Source organism: Delphinapterus leucas, chromosome 9, assembly GCF_059928025.1.
Source record: "Delphinapterus leucas isolate spDelLeu-1000000601 "Yukka" chromosome 9, BTC_Dleu_Yukka2, whole genome shotgun sequence".
Lineage (NCBI taxonomy): Eukaryota > Metazoa > Chordata > Mammalia > Artiodactyla > Monodontidae > Delphinapterus > Delphinapterus leucas.
The window spans coordinates 34,977,564-35,000,849 of NC_143137.1; the positions used below are offsets into that span (position 1 = coordinate 34,977,564).

The 23,286-nt window shown below is 36.6% G+C and overlaps 1 protein-coding gene across 9 annotated transcripts in view; it reads right to left on the minus strand.

The window, feature by feature from the left end:
- Positions 1–23,286, minus strand: part of FOXP2 (forkhead box P2) — a 538,178-nt gene that overhangs the window by 138,005 nt on the left and 376,887 nt on the right. For 6 of the 9 annotated variants that reach the window (XM_089917488.1, XM_089917490.1, XM_089917492.1 and 3 more), the window contains one exon: positions 23,179–23,268. In XM_089917488.1, the coding sequence (XP_089773614.1) occupies positions 23,179–23,268 (90 nt within the window). Of the gene's footprint in view, positions 23,269–23,286 lie in introns of those variants that run through there. The other 3 variants (XM_089917495.1, XM_089917493.1, XM_089917494.1) reach the window with 3 other exon arrangements.

Sequence of the window (23,286 nt, forward strand, 5' to 3'; positions counted from 1 at the left end):
AGCATTCATTGCTTTGCTTATGTAGGGCACTATACCTTCATAGAGGCACTAACCCTAGATGTCCTTGGAGTTTGTGGATTGGGCAAGACCTATAACTACCTTTTGGTGATCCTTCCCGTGAGAATGCATTTTTGGACTAGGACTTGAATCAATGAACAAAGCATGAAGAGCCATTGCTATGTCTGTTATGTATCAAAACAAAACACCGTATCATACTTTCATTTGTTCAAATTCAGAAAGTGCCAGCATCTCTTTTACTGTATGCTTTTCCCCTTGGGGGGAACAATTCAGATCATGGTCACCCCTAGGAATTTATGAGGGGCCTGAAGGATGTGGCAGTTCCTTTTCTGATCCCTGCAGGGGAAGCAGCAGCAGCCCTTGGATCAGCTACTTTTTATCCACTGTTGGTCTCAGTGGCAGCTCCTTTTCTTGCCAATAATGATAAATGATAGACTCTTTAATGAGGAATAGAGACTGCAAGCTGCACTTACAGAAGCTCACCTTGTTGGCACCTCTGATTATCATTCTCTCCCCATCAACCCTTTCCCCCCTCTTGATCATGATGTGAGGTAGAGAGGCAACCTGAAGGAAGAGGACCAATTATTAAAAAAACAGCACTCTTTCCAACAGAAAATCTCTTACCATTTGATATTAAAACTCTCATGACGCCAGGAAAACCTCCAGTAGAGGTTCGGGACTGCCACTCACTTTTTCTTTTCCGTATCAAAAGATAATTCCCCATATTCATGGGTGAATATCTAACTTCATTACCAAGTCCCACTGCCTTCTTAATAGTGCTTCCCAACAGCTGGGGATGATGAGGTATAGGAGAGAAAGGAATAAAGGAAGTCAGAGTCACTCCAGTAGAATCTTCTAGTGGTAGTGGTGATGGAGACTGCTTTCATGGGGGAGGCCCCACGCATCCCTCCAACCCCTTCCCTTCATCACCACTGCTTTATCTTAACCACAAATTGATCTGGATTCAAAACAACAAAGACATTCAAGAAAAGGTAGTTTTCATATTTGTCATCCCCCTTATTTTGATCATGTTTTCTAAAAACATAAAATCTGAGATATTTTAAACAGCAATTAAGGGATGCATGTTATCAGTGATTAATGGCAAGGTAAGAGGCGCAGGAATTGGAATCAGACTGATTTGAATTCACATCCCAGCTCAAACCACCAGCTACATGACCTTAGATAATGTAATTTAACCTTTCTAAGGCTCAGTTTCTTATTCTGTGAAATGAGAAAGCAGAAATACATTACCAGGTATAAAAAGAAAGCCTGAATATATGTCAAGTGAAAATAAAATCATAAATGCTTTAGGACCTTTCTTTTGTTAGAGAAAAAGAGGCATTGAAAAAGGATGGGAACCTAAGAAATGTGATTTCTCTAACATCTCTGGTTGACACCTCAGCCTTCCTTTTCACTGGCCTAGTCACCCACATTATATTCCGATATAATGGCCAACAAACTTGTCACTAAGAGGCACAGGAGATCAGCTAGGGACTAAGATAAAGCCCTTCTTTGGGCAGAGCTGTATGTGTATCATGACATCGGGCACGTATAAAATCCTCACACAGATACATGAATGAGCTAGCAGTAAAAGCCTGCTCTGTATTCATAAAACATGGTTAAAAATACCAACATTAGTGTTTAAACGTTTCAAATATTAAGATACAACGGAAGGCAACTAGATTCTATGAGGTAAGATTATTATTAAATTAAATATAATGCAATTTCTCCAAAGAATATATTTCTTGAGCGTTTAGATCCATAAAGATGGAAAGCTGAGATGAGTTCTGAATTAGAAAAGATAGAAGGAGATCAAAAGCTACCAGAGTAATCACTATGTACCACAATAAAAAAGAAAATAGTAGTCTCGTGCCAAAATGAACTCAAACTTACACAAACCTCCATGACTATATATGTACTAAAAATAATATAGAATTGTCATTTTTTACGTGTGGAAGAGTTTACTGGGAAAGAAAATGTCAGATTTTAGAATTGTGTTATTGTCTATTAGAAATTATTCATTTCTAAGCCAGGACCAAGTTTCCATTACCCAATAGCTGCTCTCAAGAATGAAGCTAATTTACATTTAAAATAGTACAGTCTACTCTTTAAAAGCACAATGGTAAACACACCAATTTGACAATTACATTAATATGAGTATTTGCATAATCTGTCTCCCACACCTGTTCTTAATTTGAAGCAGCTGCAGGACAAATCACATCATACTAATCTCAATGGGTACCTGCATGTTCCAAACAATAATGCATGCATGTTATTTTTGGAAGATATTTTATTTGTAAAATGTTTCCTGACCTAAAAAAATGGTAAAAGTTTTGTGGAAGCCGTAATATTTATTTGGTTACTATTAATTAGTGGAATAAGTATAATACCAAATAATTCTATCCCTTACATTTTCGGCCTCTTCTGTTACTAACTTATGATAGTACTGTCTGGAGTTATTTTTCTTAAATAATATGTATTTACATGGAAAAGGATTAAAAAGAACAATAAAAATATAACGAGAAAACTTCAGTAAGGAATATAATCCTTATATATAACTAAGAGCAAATGCATTAATGGAGAATCACGCAAAGTCTGCAGATCATCTGGAGATGTGTCTGCAGCTCAGATAATTGTGGCATCTTCTGGAACACCTTTTCAAAACTGGGTTCCATTTATGTTTTAACAATAACACATCAGAGTTAAACAAGCAGAAATCTACTTTCATCCTTTAAAGGGTCCAGCTGTGTTTGTGGGTATTCGCATGCTCAGTGCCATCAGAAAGGAAGTCAGTTTATTACTAATACATATTCTTGTACTTGGTGTATTTAAATCATTCACTAGATTCCAACTGGTGGAATATAAGACACCCATGTAATCTGTCAACAAAATTGTCTCTCTCTAATCTTCTATTATGAATGGAAAATGAAGTTAGAGCTTTCTAAAGATGTTATTTATTTCCTGAAAAATGAATGAAAGCATGGCACAGTAATGAACGGGAGCAATCAACAAAACTGATCTGTGTATTTATATGCTGTTGACCTCTGAAGAGGTAAACACTGACTGGCTGAATTCTTAGTTCACTATTTCATTCAGAATTTTACTTTTATAAGTGTTTTCATTCTATTAGAAGGAAAAAATACTAAAGAAATTAATTGTAGCTTACATTTCTATTACATTTTCATGCACATTATTTAGTAATTCTCACCATATAAGAGAAAACAGAGAGTCAGAGGAGTTGACATGATTTGTCCAAGTTCTCACAACACTGTAACAGTGTTATGGTCCAGGCATCCTGACCCCAGCTCTATATTCCTTCCCATAACTCATGGAGGTTGATTTGAACGAATAATAGCTATTATGATAAATAAATTGTAGCAAACATTATTATTATTATTATTTTTTCCAGTACGCGGGCCCCTCACTGTTGTGGCCTCTCCCATTGCGGAGCACAGGCTCCAGACGCGCAGGCTCAGCGGCCATAGATCACAGGGCCCAGCCGCCCCGCGGCATGTGGGATCCTCCCGGACCGGGGCACGAACCCGTGTCCCCTGCATCGGCAGGCGGACTCTCAACCACTGCGCCACCAGGGAAGCCTGCAAACATTTTTACTAATGAAATACTTTAAAGTTTTTTTTTATTTCACAGTATCTGAAGTATTTCAACTCATGGCTTCAAGTGTACTAGAAAACACTGTTTCGGAAGTGACTATAATAACAGAATTGTTTCCTATTTCGATAAATAGATTGCAAATTCTTACTAAGAACCAAGACTAGTTACTCTAAGAGTATACAGATAATTTTTATTACTATATAATTTAGGCAATAAAGCCAAGTTATAGTGATTGTGAGAGAAGCAATTTCCACAGTTGTGACCTCTACATAATTATATTTCTAAATATTCCTTATTTTATTTTTCTTCATTAGAAACCTTACATATACAATTGAGCACACAGAAAAGTACTCTAAATAGATAAGCTGGCATGTCATGGGGGGGCATGTAGAACATAATGGGATGAAAACTGTATCTGTGTGTGATGAATATGCACATTGTATAATATTCTAACAACAAATTTCACTTTTTCTCTGAGTTATCAGAATATTTTAACTTCAGTAAATGAGTCATAAATTTCCAAATTTTAAAATAATCTTGTTTCTTTTTGTCTGTGCTATTAAGGTGAAAACTAACTCGTTATCAAAGTTAAAAGCTTTCTGACATGTAATAAAGAAGGCTGATTTTTCTGTAAATAAAAGCTGCTATAAAGGTATACACTTTTGCTAAAAGCAAAGCATTAGTATAATAAATTTTTAGAGCTAGAGACGAGTCAAATCCCCTCAGTTGACAGAAGCGGAAAATGAGGCTCCACTGCCCTGCCTTCCCCAGAGTCATACAGTACTGAGTGCTGGAGTCGGTCCTGGAACCCAGAGTCCCCCATATAGCAGAGTCTGGCCTCTTACCTCTACAGCAAAGCATGAACCGAGCAACAACAGGTCATTTACAAACAGACTCGTGCTTTTCCATGGTCCTAAACGAAGCTGTACGCTAACGACTGGATGCAAATGATTCTTATGTTTAAAAAGAAACTACAAAATATAAAACTGCATTCATTTCTAGACTGGCATGATGATGTCATGTGGATGCACACACAAATGCTGGTAAGCATGTAGATAAGTGTTAATAATATCACTGGGAGGTTGGAATTCGGGTGAATTTGAGTCCTTCATATTCTTCTGTGTTTCTGAATTATTTTTGTAAGCACACATTGCTTTAATAATCACTCAAAATGAGGCTATTTGCAAACTGAAAACAGGACTTACAACGGTGGCTATAAATGTTTTTCATCAAACATGTTAACTCTTAAAAACCTTCACTGACATGAGGATTTGGCACATAAGTACTCTGATTAGTCTTATTAAAACAGAATTTATATTCTTCCCTTAGTCTCAGTAATGCAAAAAAATAAATGCCTACTACCCTCGGCATGATAATTTCTTTTGAATGTGAAGAAATTATTAAAATAATTTTTTTTCCCTTTTCTTCTTTTCAATCTGGGTAAACTCCCTTTGTGATCGGCTCTCCCATTTTCCCTTTAACCATCTCTATCATACTACTTGTTATCCTTAGACTCGTTTCCATGCTTCGGTATCCCTTAGACTCTGGAACTCAGTCCTAAACAAATTTTAAAGAACCACAAACAAAGCCTCAGGAGGCACAAAAAATGAAGAAAACCCTACTCTGCTCAGTTTATAAGTGATGGCTGATTCACTAAACACTTAGAGGGGGAAAGAAAAAGGCAATTTATTCCATAAAAAGCCATAACTGTCAAGGAGGGTTTTTATTTTTAACCTTAAACCACTGAGTTTTGTTTAAAATGGCTTAGAAGAACGGTTATTATCTTGAATTTTTTATCTAGCCAGATTGCCAACTCTCCGAGGATAGGAACATCTTTGAATCCCCTATGGTACCTGATGTCTGCTTAGCAAAGTATCTAATACACTGAGGGCACTTAGTCATGTTTCTCTGATGGATTGATTGACTGAGGATGTAAATTCTAATACATGGAAGTACTGTAAACCAGTTTCAAAATCTTACTGCTATCTTGTTTTTAGCTTGTAGCTTTTCCACTGGAGCATGGTAATTATTTGTTTCATATGAAATTGTATAAAGTAGACTTTTCCATTTATTTCTACATTACTCCTGAACTCTCTTTTTATTAAATAAATATCTCCTTGAATAGAATAGCAAGCAAAAAGGTCGGGGGACGGGGAATAAAATATATTAACTAACCTGTGCTCTACTCCAGCAGTGCTGGAAATTCTTGAATGGAATGCCAGATGCCATAACTGCATCGATTGCTTAAGTACTCCTTTCTGATGTAGTTCTTAAGAAGTAGTCCTCACTCTCAATTAGTCCCAGAACAGATGTTTCTTTTAAAGCAATTTGTATTTGGTATGACACTGTTAATCAATGCTATTTTGACCCTTTAGTGATGGCAAGTTACATCTTAGCACTGAATAACCCATTTAACAGTCCTTCATCAGAAACTTGATATCTCATGCACACTGCTTCCAACAAGTTCTGGTGTCCTCAAAGACTCAGGGATCACGAACCAGAGAGTACTGAGTCTTTTTTACTTTATGTATATGCGTCTCTGTATTTCATAGATAGATTTCAATGTTCTAGTGTTTAAAGAAGGGGTTGCAAAGTGGGGCCTGAAAGCCAGAATATGAGAGGAAGAGAGGGGGAAAGGAAAAGAGAAAGAGAGAAGGGGAGATGGAGAGAGGGGGAGACAGAGAGATTTAGAGAGGGAGAGAAATGAATACTTCTTCAGAGGGTAAATGAGCTGTGAAGTACAATCTATTTCCTCCTCCTACCTTGCACCTAGTCCACCATATACCTGCCTGAACTGACAAGGCATTAGAGTCTCATCTTCCTTGTCTAATGATATGCAAAATGCCTATTGCAAATGAATATTAGAAATAAAATTAAAAGAAACCACATACAGGTAGAGCTGATAAAAAAATAGCTAGACATCTTTAAACATTCACAATTTTACTACAGAGAACAAAAATAACAGGATTATTTGGCTTACTTTCTTTGCTTCTTAAATTTATGATGTATTTCTCTGAAGCAAAGTTCATTATACTATTTCTTTTGTTTGCAAGATAAAATCCGATTGCACTAATTCCATAAATCACACACTTTAAGAAGAGGATGGACTCTACTTCATTTTAATTTCATTCTGGATAATTACCAGAAAGCATGCAGGACCTATTAGAGAAGGTGAGATTATTAAAAATCATTATGCATTTACAGTATCTCAGATGCAAACCAATGATTAATTCTTATTCTCATGGAGCCCTGGATGAAGTGACGACAAACACAAGAATAATCCTGGTTTGGTTGGGCAGAATCACACACAGCACAGGGACCTCCCATTCTTACTCCCCAGAATGGTGAGCCTTCCACCAGACAGGCAGCCTTCACAGAATGAGGAATGTCTGCCTGTTCTGTCCTCCTGCCTGTCCTGAAGTTGAGAATTCCTGAAGAAATGATTCATTCATTTCAAACATAAAGGATGGTGGAAAAAAATGTTCTGGTAACAAGACACATCTGACATTCTGCCCTGGCTCCTTGGGAAAGTTACTGAACGCTTCTGGCTCTCTGATCCTCACAGGTAAAACAGGAATAGTACTGACCAATTCTGGGGTTTCCATGGAGATAAAATGACCAATCATGGGCAAGGTACCTGGCACTTGGAACACAGCAGGAACTCATGTGGGTCCGTAGGGATGGAGGTGAGGGAGAGCAAGAAGGGTTTCCTTGGTAGTACCTATTTTTCTAGTGTAGTTTCTTACAATACAGATTACTGCAGGAAATATAGAAAAAGTATGGAATACAACTCTTATCTTCACTATAGCTGGAAGGAAAGTGAGAACTTTCTTAAAGTTTCCAGCAACATGTAATAGCCAAGTGAAAAAAAAATTTTCTGACCTTAACTTGTTTAAATTTTACCTTCTATGACTATTTTTTTCACTATCCTTCAAAAACACTTGCTTCTGTACTTGCAAAATATGCATATGCTTCATTTATTTAAACTTTCCAGTGTTTGTTCCACTGCCTCTGTACGTTCAGCTGGGGTACCTCACCAGTGCTGCCAAGCTTCGGTAGCAATTTCCTGGAGGGAAAGAATTACCTCTGCTTAGTTTACTTTGTATTGTGCTTTACCCAGTACTCAAAATATATGGAGTCTTTAATAACATTTTAGTTATAATTAAAAATATTAAAACTTAGAATAAAGTCATATAACTAACTGACCTTTAATCACATTAATGCCCAGATTTATGTCTTTCTAAATTTTCCTAGAAGAAATTTTACCAAAAAACAAAATTTCTTGTCACTAAAGTATCTCAAGTCATAAAATCTCTTTTCTTGGGGTTTCCTACACAGCAGAGAAGCTTCCTTACTGCAATCTATTGAAAGTCAGCCCTCAACACAAGGGTTTTTTTTTAAATTTAAACAAAATCTCTTTTCACAGATTTCTTAGGCCCCATGAGGTACTAACAGCTATGTTAAACTGTTGCCGGCAGACACTGTTAAGATGCCTATCTCAAAATTCATCCTTCTCTTCTTCTCTACCAAAAGAACCCAAACTTTGTTCAATTTGACGAAAGGCCTGGTTGAATATAATCAGCTTCACAGACTCAGATGAAGCAATGGGTGTTCACGTGATACTGTTCAGGCCAATGAAATGGAAAGAGAAGCTATTCTGTGGGGCTTCTGGGAAAACTTGTTATTTAGTTGACTTGCATTTATTTGTATTTTGCCTTCCCCTTCTTTCTACCTGGAGCATGAACATGATACCTGGAGAAGGAGCAGCCCTCTTGTGACCATGAAGACAGAGGCTATACAGGGGCAGAACAAGAGGCTGAAAGAAACATTGGTCTTTTGCGTCATCCTTGAGCAGCTGTACCAGCCAAATCTGGACTTTCTGTCTATGGAGTTCATGTTTCACAGGAAAAATAAATCTATATTCCTGAACAGAGCAGCTGATAAACTCCATAGTAAATTTAGACAGTGTTTTAGTCGAAATATCCAAAATCCCCATGGCTAAAGCAATAGATATAATTAACTCATAAAAACTATATACCAATAAATCATGTAGAACGTATAGTTCCCTGATATTATTTGAGAAATCCTCATATATCATCTGTGTCCTGTACATTTCCAATATCATTTTATTGAGTAGATTTCTTACTTCCAGTACCCTAGTAAAAGTATCATTGATATTTAGTGGGGTTAGAAGCATGACTAGTACAGAATTATATGAAGCAGTATATCTTGTTCAAAAGAAACAGACTAAATAAGGAGTAAAGGGCTTATTGAAAGCAAAATATTTATATGTATACACAATTCAAAAACCAGAAGACAGAATCAGGAAAGAAAACATTTAGGTAAAGATAAAAGGAGAAAGAGTTCATTGTTATTGTTAAATAAGTATATTACATATTATCTACCCGGGAAAGGGAATCAATTGGAGTATTATTCATAAACAGACTGCCTAACTAGAGAATAGACAAGATGTGTTAGTAATGTGAGAGCAGGGTGGGCCTGAATCTGATCTTCTAATGATATTCATATGATATGATATGATATGATATATTCATATTCATATGATATGATAATGATATTCATATCTGCTTACAAGTTTCTTTCTACGAAGTACAGAGAAGCTGATAAATATCATACCTTCATACTTGTCTCATCAGGTTGAAAGAAGTGGTACCTTGAGCTTACTCTGACAAAGAAACAGCAATTCAATTTGCCTAGTTCAATTCAATTCTGCAAAGATTTATTTAGCATCTACCATGTGCCAAGTATTACGTTAGAAATAAAATATAATCTCTGACCTCAAAGGGCTTGAGTCTGAGACTGAGCTAGAGAAGTAGTCAAATAACTTTAATAAAATATGGTATAATCTACCTTTGTAACTAATACATGTAGAATAATAAAAAAGTATGGTACAGGTTCTGAAAATATATGTAAGTGAGGGATTATTTCTCTGTGAAGAGTCAGAAGACTCAAGGGAATAGGATCTTGAGGTGTGTGTAAAGGTTTGGCAACCAGATAAGACGGTGTGGGGCTGACATTCTAAACAGATGGAGAAACAGGAAGAAAGGCAAATAGGTGTCCAACTTCAAATAGTTCATGATGCCACGCAGAGTGCCTAGTATATAAGAAGTGAACTACAAACATTTGTGAATGAATGAATAAATGAATAAACAGCATGTTCAGTAAGCAGTGAGGGTTAAATCATGGTTATAAAGTAACAGGTGTATGATAATTTATAGCCTTTTGTGCCATGCTGAGAGGTTGAAAAACAGAGTGATTTTCACATTAGGGCAGAGGAATATGGCCCAATCAAAGTAAAAGGGTTTACAGCTGGAGACTGTAGAACAGAATTCAGAAAAAGTTAACAAAAACAAGTGTGGGGAGAGAGAAATAATTTCAGTCTGAGACAAGTTGATCTGGGTTGAGATGCCCCAGTAGGCAACTGAAAAAAACACACCTCGAGCCTAGGAGAAAGGGGGAATTTGATAGGGCTATAGACTAGCACTTGTTTATGGACTCCACGCATTTATGCAAAATGTGCCATGGGGCTTCTCTGGTGGCGCAGTGGTTGAGAACCTGCTTGCCTATGCAGGGGACATGGGTTCGAGCCCTGGTCCGGGAAGATCCCACATGCCGCGGAGCAACTAAGCCCGTGTGCCACAACTGCTGAGCCCACGTGCCTAGAGCCCGTGCTCCACAACAAGAGAAGCCACCACAATGAGAAGCCCGCGCACCGCAAGGAGGAGTAGCCCCCGCTCGCCACAACTAGAGAAAAGCCTGCGTGCAACAACAAAGACCCAGTGCGGCCAAAACAAACAAACAAACAAACAAAAAAACCCACAACATACTATGTACCAGACACTGGAAATGTGAAAATGTGAAGATGAATGAGATAGTTCTGGCCTTCAAGGAACTTATAGTAAATATGATTCAGTGTGATACATGCAAGAACAGAAGTATACCTAAGACACAGAAATAATACATAGATAGGAATAATTAATTCTACACTGTGTGTGTGTGTGGCAGGTGAGGGTTTCAAAGGGGGCTTCATAGAGTACCTGACAGTGATGATTTAAAAGCTTCACAGAAGTTTTCCAGATGGAAAGGCAGAGAAGGGCATATTGACAAAAGAGAAGGGCAAGGTCACCTGTATGGAGACATGAAGCAATTTTGGAGGAACCATAAGTACTTTGACACTGCTGCTCATATAATTTGTAAAAACTGGGTTGTGGACAATGAGATCAGCATGCAGGGCCACTGCACGGGACAGCTATCCTTGAACACAATGAGCTTTTTTTCCTTAAGGTTTCTAATTCCTAAAGGAAGGCCAATTGGGCATAGCAGACATATACTGAGGACTTTAGAACGCAGATATTATTTTTTAAAAAGTCAAAGATAAGATCTTATAATTTTACATGAGAACTAAGGATAGTAAAAATAAAATTCTCACAGTGTTGTTGGAAATGCCCCTGGAAAGAATGAACAGAGAGAGGTAGCTCAAGAAACCCGCTCAGGGACCTTTTTAGTTAGCTCAGATTTAAAGACATATATAAGAAAACAAACAAACAAAACAAAACACAGGACTGAGATTAAAAGACTGCGGAGTCTGGAAGGAAACTGAGATATCACTAGTTTACAGCCATTTAATTGTGTAGGTTGGAAAACTGAGTCCCTGAGAGGAAACATGACAGTATATTAATAAGAATTCAGGCGCAGTACTTTTTATTACAGGGAACCACTTTCCTGTTGCAGAAGAGTTGCAGGGTTCCTACATACTATAGACCAGCTGCATTAGAATCTCCTGGGAGAGTTTAAAATATTTTGATTTTCTAAGATCCCATCCCCTCAAATTTTAACTCGATATTCTTGGATGAACCCAAGATTCTCCATTTTTAAAAGATTTTCAAGTCATTTTTTAGATTTGAAAACTACCGTTAGCCTAAGTGAACTCTAAGACTATGTAGGGGAGTGGCGATGGTCATTGATTAAGGGAAATAAATTCTTCTGGAATAAAAGAAAACGTTTGAACGATGCCCACGTTTTTGAGAAACGAGAACTCTAAACGTATTTTAATCACTAACGGATATGTTTTAAATGTCTAGGGGTTTCCCTGGTGGCTCAGTGGTTAAGAATCCACCTCCCAATACAGGGGACACAGCTTCGATCTCTGGCCCAGGAAGATCCCACATGCCACAGAGCAATTAAGCCCATGCGCCACCACTACTGAAGCTCACGTGCCTAGAGCCCACGCTCTGCAACAGGAGAAGCCACGGCAATGAGAAGCCTGCGCACCGGAATGAAGAGTAGCCCCCGCTCGCCGCAACTAGAGAAAGCCTGTGCACAGCAACAAAGGCCCAACAGAGCCAAAAGAATAATAATAATAAATAAATAAATTTATAAAACAAAAATGTCTATCACATGCTTGGTTCTATGGGAAGAAGGTGGAATAGAGAGAATGATTTTCTCTTTTGAGGTTTTTTGTTTGTTTTTACAAGGATATCTTATTGAAGAATTTACTCCAGTTTTTCTGAGAGACAACAAATTTTCCTCACGTCAGCACATCATAATGTTCAACGTGTTCCTTGGTTTGTCACTTGAGAATGTGCAGTAGCACCAGCAGTAGAAGATATCAAAGTGGCAGCTTTTACAGCAATGCAAGTGTTAGCATTAGAAGCGTTAAGAATTTATATGCTGTGCAAAGGAACTGTCTGTTTGTTTTGTGTTATCAAGATGCTTAACTACTAGGTCCTGCAGGTTTTATGCATCTGATGATAGAACTATAAAAATCGGCATGATCAAACACATCCTTTCTTTTTAAATAACCACCAAATACTTTTAGCCAAGCTGGATGTGGTTCAAGACCTTCAACTGTGAACTGAATCTAAACAGAGGCTCCCTAATTTGAGGGATAAAATACCAAGCTCAGAATGTCGGGGCCAAACCAGTCGACAGTCAATGGTTACTAAAATAAGGCCTCTACTCGTTACTGAACTTCTATGGGGGTCTCTTCATACCCAAGACACAGCCTTCCCCCATGCCTTTCAAAAACGTCCCAGGCAACTTTTACTGTGAAGGAGTAGCCCAGATTATCTACTGATGTTATTGGATATTTACAAGTAAGAAGGATGAAAATATTAACATTAATCTTGAGTGCCTCTCTCAATTCTTCAAATAAGATATCAGCAGAGAAAGTACGGGGAACTTGTTTGTTCACTTTAGATTCTCCTCATTGATGCTAGATTGCAAGATCCTAAAATTCACAGATGTTGAGGATTGGTCTGATTATTTTCCAATTACCCCGAAGTTCCAAGACATTACACCTGTGGAATTTGTCAAGCCGTGAAACTAAATCAAGCATGCTGGGGGGGCTGATCTAGTCTTTAGAATGCTGACTCCCACACACACAACCTAACTCCTCCACCCCTGTGGATCCTTCCATCATAAATATAGCTTTGCTGTTCTCTACCTGTTCTCACTGATGTAGAAAAACCTGTGATGTGGAAAAAACTGTTTCATTAAAAAAAAAAAAACTGACATTAATCAAGAGGTAAATTTTACTGAAAGTTGGAAAGTTAACTTGTATTACACTCTGCACGTGACGATGGTGATTTGATTCAGAGTAAGGACAGTCTTTGGAAGAAAGACTGCACAGACCTCTCATGTTCTTGAACTGGAAATTTCTTGAATTTGAGGGTTCATGAAGATCTCAGGCTGCATACCCTGTGAATGTCAAGGGTCTACTATAATCCTCATGAGGTTTCATCCTCATCTAATCAGAAAACATAATTTTCATCTTAAAATATCTACTACACTATAGCAATTTATTAACACTTATTAAGTGCCTTTGGGAAAAATAACTTAGTGACCAACCATAATTTAACTTAAAAATCATATTAGATTCTTATAATGAGCTTATATGCTTTTCATAGTAAGGTACAGTGACAAATAGTTTTGAAAGAACAATTCATTACACTTTTGTTTGATCATTTCAAATGCCGTGCTTCCAAATTCACTGTTATTAAAATTATCGTGCACACCCTAAGATCTGTTTAGGAAAACTGCCATTTAATACAACCATCCCAAGCAATTCTAGTTTGAATTTCTTAATAAGTTTTCTGGGAAGTCTGGCAAAAGGATTTAAGGAAGGAAGGATAAAACCATTCTGATGGCTGACTTTGAAAGAGCCACCTATACGTGTCATCAGTAACAGGAGATTTCTCGCACTACATGAAATGCTCCAGGTCCTCCTAAGTATCTGAGATATTCAAGGGTAAAGCTGCTTGCATACTAAAACTACAATTTAAAATAGCATAAAAGAAACTGTTCTTGGGGCAAGATCAGAACTAAAATATTGGATACTGGATTTTAAGGAGTCACATAGTTTTACTATTTTGTTAGTAAAATGATCTGCTAGAATACCTTTTTGGTTCAAGATAGAATTAAATAATTAAGGCACTTAAAGTTATTCTTTTCTCAGTATGGGGCCTGAAGGGACAGAGATTAAGTTAAATGGAAAAGATTACATGATGAGAGGAAAGAACGGAATGGCAAAGGAAGAAAAACTACAGTGGAAAAGGTGAAGGTGGCAGAGAAATTTTAAGAAAACCAAGTAGAAATGGAGAATGCAGGATTATAGATATGGATAGAATCCACAGGGGAAACACAATGAATCTTAAATGTAAGTGAATTTCAAAATAATTTCACTTTTTGTTTTTAATCATGTACTGACACTGTTCTTCACTTTGTCATTCAACTTAGCTTGTACAACACCTCCAAACATCTTAAGGTAAAATTCACAGCCTAAGTCTTAAATCCTATGGAGAGCTCCCCTAACAATATTAATGTTCTATTTCTTTCTTCCTCTTACTTTAGTTAAGGAAGAGAAGTCAAGGGAATATATACCTAAAATCCTAATGGATTACAGAAAGAGGCAAGTGCTTGGGTAGCTAAGAAAAGAGAAAATGTGACCTCCTAGAAAGCAGTTTTCTCCCAGATTTAATTTGTGGGAACTCAGTACTATATATGCAATATACATTTGCTTATATGATTGGAAACACAGCAATCAGGGAAGTAAAAGTACATTTATTATCTACCTTCTATTTAACATTTATATTAAAGTAAGTTTTTTTCCATTCATTACTGATAATATTAGTATTGGAAATCTTGAGTTATTAGCAAATGATAAAAAAAAGAGGAGGGTTAGAAATTATCAGTGTTGCAGTTCAACAGTGCATGTATGAAAATGCTCATCCTCATGGTCACTGTTTGATGTGGTTGACAAGCTCTGTGTTGTAAAAACTCTCCCTTTCCTTGACCTTATTGAATAGAGTAAAAGCTAATTTGATTCTTCTTTTCCCCTCTTTAATTTCTTCTGCTTCTTTTTCCTCTTGCTTTAAAAATTGTCGATGTTAGTGAGCTCCTCTTTAGATTATCTTTCTCAGAAATCTCCTCCACTTTTGTGGATTCATCCATCACTTCTGGATTATTTCACAAATATTTGTCTCTAACTCTGACCTCTCTGTCAAACTCTAATTTTCTAAAAGCTTGCTAATTCCATTTACTTTCATGCCATCACCTCAAACTCAACATTTCTAAGCTCAATTCATGAAATGCCAGCCTCAAAAATTTTTTAAAGATTACCTTATTCCAGATCTCTCACAACTCCCTTCCCCCAAAGCATCCTCCAGATGCACCACTGTTGACTAGATCTCCACAATACACTGCTTTCACTGTGTCACTTCCTCATCAAAAACCTTTAACAACCTCTGCTGCCTAAATCATAAAGTACAGACTCATTAGCTTGACATTTCAGGCTGTATACAATTGGCTATGTATACTTCTAGCCCTCCAGTACACTCGTTATTCCTTTAGTGTGACATCTCTATGCTGGTCAAAACAAACTACTTACTCTTGCCTAACCAGACCTCACCATTTCCCATCTCTACATCTTTGATGACATCTTTTGAAAATGCCTCCATCAAAAATTGTCCTTTACTTTCTCTATCTACCAAATTCCCTTTCTTTAAGCCTAACATAAATGCTACCTCTCCACAAAGCCTTCCCTGATCACTTGAACCTGAATTAATAATTTTCTTTTTAAAATGCATATAGCGTCAACATCACTAATCATCAGGAAAATGAAAATCAAAACCACAATGAGGGGCTTCCATGGTGGCGCAGTGGTTGAGGGTCCGCCTGCCGATGCAGGGGACACGGGTTCCTGCCCAGGTCTGGGAAGATTCCACACGCCGCGGAGCGGCTGGGCCCATGAGCCATGGCCGCTGAGCCTGCGTGTCCGGAGCCTGTGCTCTGCAACGGGAGAGGCCACAACAGTGAGAGGCCCGCGTACCGCAAAAAAAAAAAAAAAAAAAAAAAAAAAAACCACAATGAGATATCATCTTACACTTGTCAGAATGGTTATCAAGAAGACAAGAAATAGTAAGTGTTGGTGAGGATGTGGAGAAAAGGCAATCCGCATACACTGTCAGTGGGAATGTAAATCGGGGCACCCACTATGAACAGGATGGAGGCTCCTCAAAAAATTAAAAATAGAGGGCTTCCCTGGTGGCGCAGTGGTTGAGAGTCTGCCTGCCGATGCAGGGGGCGCGGGTTTGTGCCCCGGTCCGGGAGGATCCCGCGTGGCGTGGAGCGGCTGGGCCCGTGAGCCGTGGCCGCTGGGCCTGCGCGTCCGGAGCCTGTGCTCCGCAACGGGAGAGGCCGCAGCGGTGGGAGGCCCGCGTACCGAAAAAAAAATAAAAATAAAATAAAATTAAAAATAGAACTACCACACAATTCAGCAATTCCATTCCTGGGTATTTATCCAAAAGAAAAAAGAAAAAAAGAAAACATGAATTCAAAAGGTTATATGCACCACAATGTTCATAGCAGCATTATTTATAATAGCCAAGCTATGGAAACAACCTAAATGTCCATTGATAGATGAACAGATCAAGAAGATGTGATTATATTAGCCATAAAGAGAATGAAATTTTGCCATGTGTGACAACATGGATGGACCTGGAGGGTATTACACTTAGTGAAATAAGTCAGAAGAGAAAGACAAGTACTGTATATTTTCACTTACATGTGAAATCTAAAAAACAAAACAGATAAATATAACACAACAGCCTCACAGGTACAGAGAACAAACTAGTGGTTACCAGAGGGAAGAGGGGTAGGACAAAGGCTAAAAGAGGTGACTGGGATTAAGAGGTACAAACCACCAGTTATAAAATAAGTAAGTTACAGGCATGTAATGCACAGCACAGAGAATATTGTCAATACTTTATAAAATAACTTTGTATGGTGTGTAATCTATAAAAAAAATCAAATTACTATGTTGCACATCTGAAACTAATACGATATTGTAAGTCAACTATACTCAGTAAAATAAGGTAAAATACTTATAGCACTTTCTGCTTTTCTGATTCCCATAGCACATCCACTGTGCCCTGATATTTGTGTGCAAGTATTACTATCTCCTCAACCAAATCATAAGTCCCTGAGGATATTACACATAAATACTCAGTTTTCACTGAATGAATGAAGCTTTTCCCCCCTCCAACTTCCTCACACTCTCCACTCAACACAATCTCCCCCCCATTCATTGTTCCAGCAGGTATTTACTGAACTCTATTATTCACCAGGCACTGTGGTAGGTACTGGAAGATGAGTAGGACATGCATGATCCCTGCTGTCGTAGAGCTCACAGTCTAGCAGGGAAGACAAACATTATAAGTTTATATGTGGCAAGTGTGACATATACATGGTGTGGAGGCCGATAACAGGGGGACATACTCTAGTAGTACCTAAAACACTCACTGTTGCTTTCTCATAAATTAGGCACACTTCGTATCAGAGTGAATAGTGAATTGTGACAATTATGACCAAGTAGAAGGTAACATATTATAGAATATTTATCATAGCCTTGGATTAATTATAAATTTCCTGGAGCTGAGCGTAACAGAAATTATTTATTAATTTATTATAAGTGCAAGGATTCATGCTAGTCACTTTATATAGCACTCTTTTTAGTCTTCACAACAATCTGGCAAGGTGGGTATCCTTATTCCTATTTTAGAGGTAAGGAAACAGGCTTCAAGAGATCAAGTTACTCTACCCAAGGTTCTACTAATTGAGGGCAAAGATAGGCTTCAGACCCCAAAACATATGTTCTTTGTCCTCCATGCCATGAGTGGATTGTTCACAAGTTTTCCACGCAGCACACTTAGCAGCGATGGACTGGATGTCCCAGAGCCTCCTCCACAGGGCGTGAGCCCTGTGCATCTGGCTGCATGTGGCAACATCATAATATTTTAAGAATGATTTTATTCTGTAACATTCCTACAAGACTGTCTATTTCACGCTGCCTTTTAAGAAATGTTCTTTACTGGAATGGGAAAATGAGGACCACACAAGGCATAGTCTGTCCTTTTTAGTAGTTTTTAAATTAAGCTCTTTTTAAAATTTATGATATAAAAATATAATACTGCTTATTTTTCTGATATACAGAAAATACAGATAGCAAAAAACAACTTTTAAAAATTCTTTCTGGGCTTCCCTGGTGGCGCAGTGGTTGAGAGTCCGCCTGCCGATGCAGGGGACACGGGTTCGTGCCCCGGTCTGGGAGGATCCCACGTGCCGCGGAGTGGCTGGGCCCGTGAGCCATGGCCGCTGAGCCTGCACGTCCGGAGCCTGTGCTCCGCAAAGGGAGAGGCCACAGCAGTGAGAGGTCCGCGTACCGCAAAAAAAAAAAAAAAAAAAAAAAATTCTTTCTAAGTTTTCTGCATCACAGTAGATTGCCCTACTCAAACCCATATTGCAGATTTCTTGCTTATGTTGTTTCAGTATTTGGAACAAAATGTGTTTTAGTTTCTCTCTAATTCTTATAACTAGAAATCAAATATTAATGTTGAAAAGGAAATATTCAATTTCATTCTTTACCACTGCATGAATGGACATTAATAATTTCCTAAAACACATTTATCAGTGTCCAATTCTATTACCCACAGAGTTAGTATTTTAACCCAGGATAAATATTTCATTATTTATACACTCTGTACTTTATTTTTGATTATTTTCCCTGGAACATGAAATTTTAGAAATGCTGATTAGTTTACTGCAGAATTTCTTGTTTTGTTGGACGATGCTAAATTTAACAATTTGGAGTGAAGTAGAGGATGGTAGAAATTTGTTAAATTGTATTATATCACAACATATTTTAATGTAGTTTATTAAATAAATACATGGTAAAATAACTCCTTGTGTAGCTTAGATTTTCCCTAAAAGCAATTTATAAAATTATTTCAAGGCATTAAACAAAACTTCCTTAGATGTTATATAAAATGATACTTGCACCATGGTTTTCAAACATATGGGATTTGATATTTTGATTCCAAAGCATTATTTTTGGCTATGGTATATTAATAAAGTGCTTTGTAACTGAAAACAAATGAATAGGCAAACATAATCCTTAATGCATAAGCTAACATCCAAGATACAGCTTTTCCTGAAACATTACGATGCCTATCACTTAGTTCAAAAAAAAAAAGTGAAATAAATTTTTAATCACAGAATATTATATTTTGTCCATCAGGTATCCCAATGTTTTTATTTTAAAGATGTTGAGTGACTTCCTCAAGCTTATATAACTAGTTTGCGGCAGAGTCAGAATAAGACCCCTAGGTTTAATTAATTCACTTTTGCTTTTTACTATTCCATTCTCGAACTATTTAAAACAGAATTATGAAAAAAATAATTAATTACCTATTGGAAAAGAGAACCTTATATAAGATATTAACCTACAACGAAGGAGGTGATTACAACGCTATATACTAATATTCATCTAAGATAGCAAAGCAATGGCATTTACCTTAAATTTACGTCTCTGCTCTGCACAGCTGTTGAAGAACCACAAGTCTGTCTCATGGCTGTAAATGTAACAAGAACAATAATGCGACCAATTTTCATACCTAAACTAAATTAAGTAGATTTGTCATAGGCTAGAAAATTGATAATGTATTTTACAAAAAGTTTTAAAATTACAGATTATGGAAGTGTGCATGTATGTGTATGCAAATGTATTTGTGTGTGTGTGTGTGTACATATGTGTGTGTGAACTTACTCTTTTTAATAATCTGGAAATTAGTTTCATGAAATTGAAAGCATTACATATTCTCTTTGGCTAACTTTTCTCATTACTGAACGCTATGGGTATATCAAGTCTAGAAGTGCCAGGAGTAGATACAGATAAATAAGACAAACTAAAATGAGAGGCTGTCTTCAGCTGTTATTATTAGTTATGTTTTTCTGGGATACATAGTAAGAACGTAAAGAAGGAACATCTAGTAACGCTTAGTTTAATATCAGCTCCCATTTGCATCACAATCTTTATATATTATTCATCAATATGTCATTAATCAATGTACCTACTGATTGGACCTATTCAATTGGTGCTTCATGTAATGAACAGAATATGTAAACAAGTTTCAAAGATATATTCAGATATCTATACATGAAAGTGAAATCACTACTACAATCGGTACTCAAGCTTGTCAGATGTGATTTTCTTCTTTCCATTTTGCACTAGATATGCTACTATCTAAGCTATCTGTAGTACAAGAACCTGAAAAAGTGTAAATGAAAAATACCTGAAAAGATAAATACTAGTCTGCTAGAAATATTCTCTCTACCATGTCACACCTCAAATCTGGCCACCACTTTTAAACATTTAGAAGAAATTCAGTTGAATATAACAAAGCAACCGAATATTGTTCTTGTGACTTGAGCCATTAAAACAGATTTTTAAGAAAATCTGTATTTTCTTTCAAATGTTATAAAATAGTTCTCCATCAAAACTATATTTTAAAATGAAAACCACACAGTATCTCTTTTGGTCTTCTAAAAATATGTTATGCGTGATAAAGTACAAGCCACCATGATCTATTAACACCAAATACTTTGCCTTGCAACTATAGCTTTTGAAACATTTTCAATTATCTTGTTTTAATTCTAAAAGAAAATCTACACCAACTCTATTATGAAAGGTTGGTTAAACTCTTAGGTAACTGGAAAAAGAAGTCGGCTGTGAGAGAATCATAGAAGTTAAGTGTTACTTTCATATTAAATGGTTAAAATTTTTAACAAAGATATTCTACCCTTTTCTTTAACATAAGTGGCAAATAGTGCAACTCACGTTAAATAGTATTCGCAGATGCAAAGATAAGCATTACCTAATATCCCCCTTTGACAACATGTGTAAGCTAGTATAAAATGCTATCAGGTTGTTATTAGATTTTCAATACAATCCCAGCATGTTTCCAGTTGCTAAGCTTATCAAGTACTATGAAACACTAAGACTGTAGACTCATATTAATTGCAGTGTATATTTTGGTGAACAAATAAGCCTTCATTCATTATTTTGAAATTCTTATTCATAAAAACCAACCAACTTTTCATTCCTATGACATTTTGGCATTAGATCCCACTAAAATTACAAAGTAATAATAAAATGCTACAGTTTTATAATATGTACAATGGATATGTATTCATAATAATATGAGTCACAAAACACTAAATATAAGTGACACAATGGAAGTTTGTGGTAATGGTTAGCCACTGAAATTGTTAAAAGGTATTTATAGTACTATTAATCACCCTTTGGTGATAAAATAACAAAATTGAGGAGTTCTGCTCAAACTTTTATATAACAACATTTGGTATGTGAGCAACAATTTCTTATTTTAGAGTCATTAATAGTTCCACATTATATGTGTGTGTGTTTTCCAAGAAAAATTATGTATATTTTAGTTGAACGAAGTATCACATTTTTGCCTTCCAATACAACAAAAAAGGAAAGTAGAAAAGCTAAAGCCCAGCCATTCTTTCCAGAGATACCCTGGTAACCAGCAATAAAGAAACTTCTACTGGACTTAGCTTTGGAGAGGAACAGCTTATTATTTCGTCTATTTTGTCATGAGATATGATAAAAATAGAATTAGGACAATATACAGTGTTTTTCAGATATTTGAAACAATAAACTCTTTCCTACCTTTGGCTTATGCTGCCAGCATCTAAATCTCCTTTGCTATACCAACAAGAAAGCAAAATTCCCAGCCTGAAGCCATAGTGAGGATAAACATTTCATTTGCTATCTGTGACTTCTATGTAAATTTCTCTCTGTCATGTAAATGTATGGAGAGGCTCTCATGGAATCAGATAATTCAATGGAAATACTCCAACCACCGTTATCACTCGTTATTACTTGGGCAGGGATATGACAGTGAGGAAAGTTTGTCACTACAGAATTACTGACTAGTTAAAACAAAGAATGTGAAATTTATTTTAAAAGAGAAAAAAATTAAAATGAATCTTAAACTTAGGCTGATTCAATATAACTTTCATTTGCAATCATGGCAGACATCGGTACGTCACATCCCCTATCCCCAGGACCCCTTCTTCCCATCCACCCCACAAAAATGGGTTTGTTCCCAAGAATATATATTCTCATCTCATATTTGCCTAGGGACTATGCATTTAATTCAGTTTTTAGGTAATGAGTAGCTTCTGGATTGTGTAGATCAGTAGCCAATAATTCTGTTACACAAACTAAGTTTCAGTAGGGCACCATGTAAGACTTAGTTGCTAGCATCTGAGAGTACACCTGAAAATGAAAACAGAAACCTAGACCACAAAAATTTTTTTTCAAGATTGTTTTGTTAAAATAAAGCAATAAGAAAGATGCTGACTTTTTTAAAAAAACTAAGCTTGTCTAATGAGACGCGTACATAACACATGATTCAAAAAGGAAGCATTGCTTATCTTTCAACAGAACTGATAAACATTTTGAATAATGTTTTATACAATTCCAGATTCTACCTTCCAAACATTTAAAAAGTACCCTATAAAAATGTTGCTTTCCCCTGATGTCCTATATATTTTGGTTAAAGCTATATAAAACAATGGTTGTATTATGTAACAAAAAGTTACTTTAAAAGACATACATACTATCAGTTTCACAGGACAAACATAGTGAATAAGGACAACAAACTCCAGAATGTGTTTTTATAACTGTAGCAACAGCAATAACTCCTTGGCAAACTCAAACAGTTTTTTTGGCAACCCTGGAGGTTTTCTGCATTTGTCACTTGGATACAACTGCAAAAGGGTTGTCTAAGACTGCTTTGTTTCTTCCCTACCATGTTACTATAACTTTGCTTTTAAGGAAGACATTTCACATTTTAACCTGTTTGTGAATAAAATTTCATTAAAATCCCACAAGGGAGTTTTATACAAAATTCCTAATGCCTATGTATACCAAATGTCCCTACATAACTTGTCCAAAAAGTGACCTTGTAAACTTTTGAAATCTATGCTAATAGATTATTTTTTCTCTTTCAAGAAGATGAAATGAGTTCTCTTTTTGAATTAAAATTACTTACATATGCAAATGTAATAATTTTCTGTATGTATACAACTGGGTCTGCACATCTGTAATCATTACAAACGTCTTTTAAAGTAAGATCCCAAGGATAGGAGTGCTTTACTAACCTGCAGTGGTCTCTGTTTGTCACTGCTCTTAGGAGATTTCAATCCACTTGTTTGCTGCTGTAAGAGAAGTTGTCTTGCTGCTTGGAGAGCCTAGAAGTGAAAAATGAG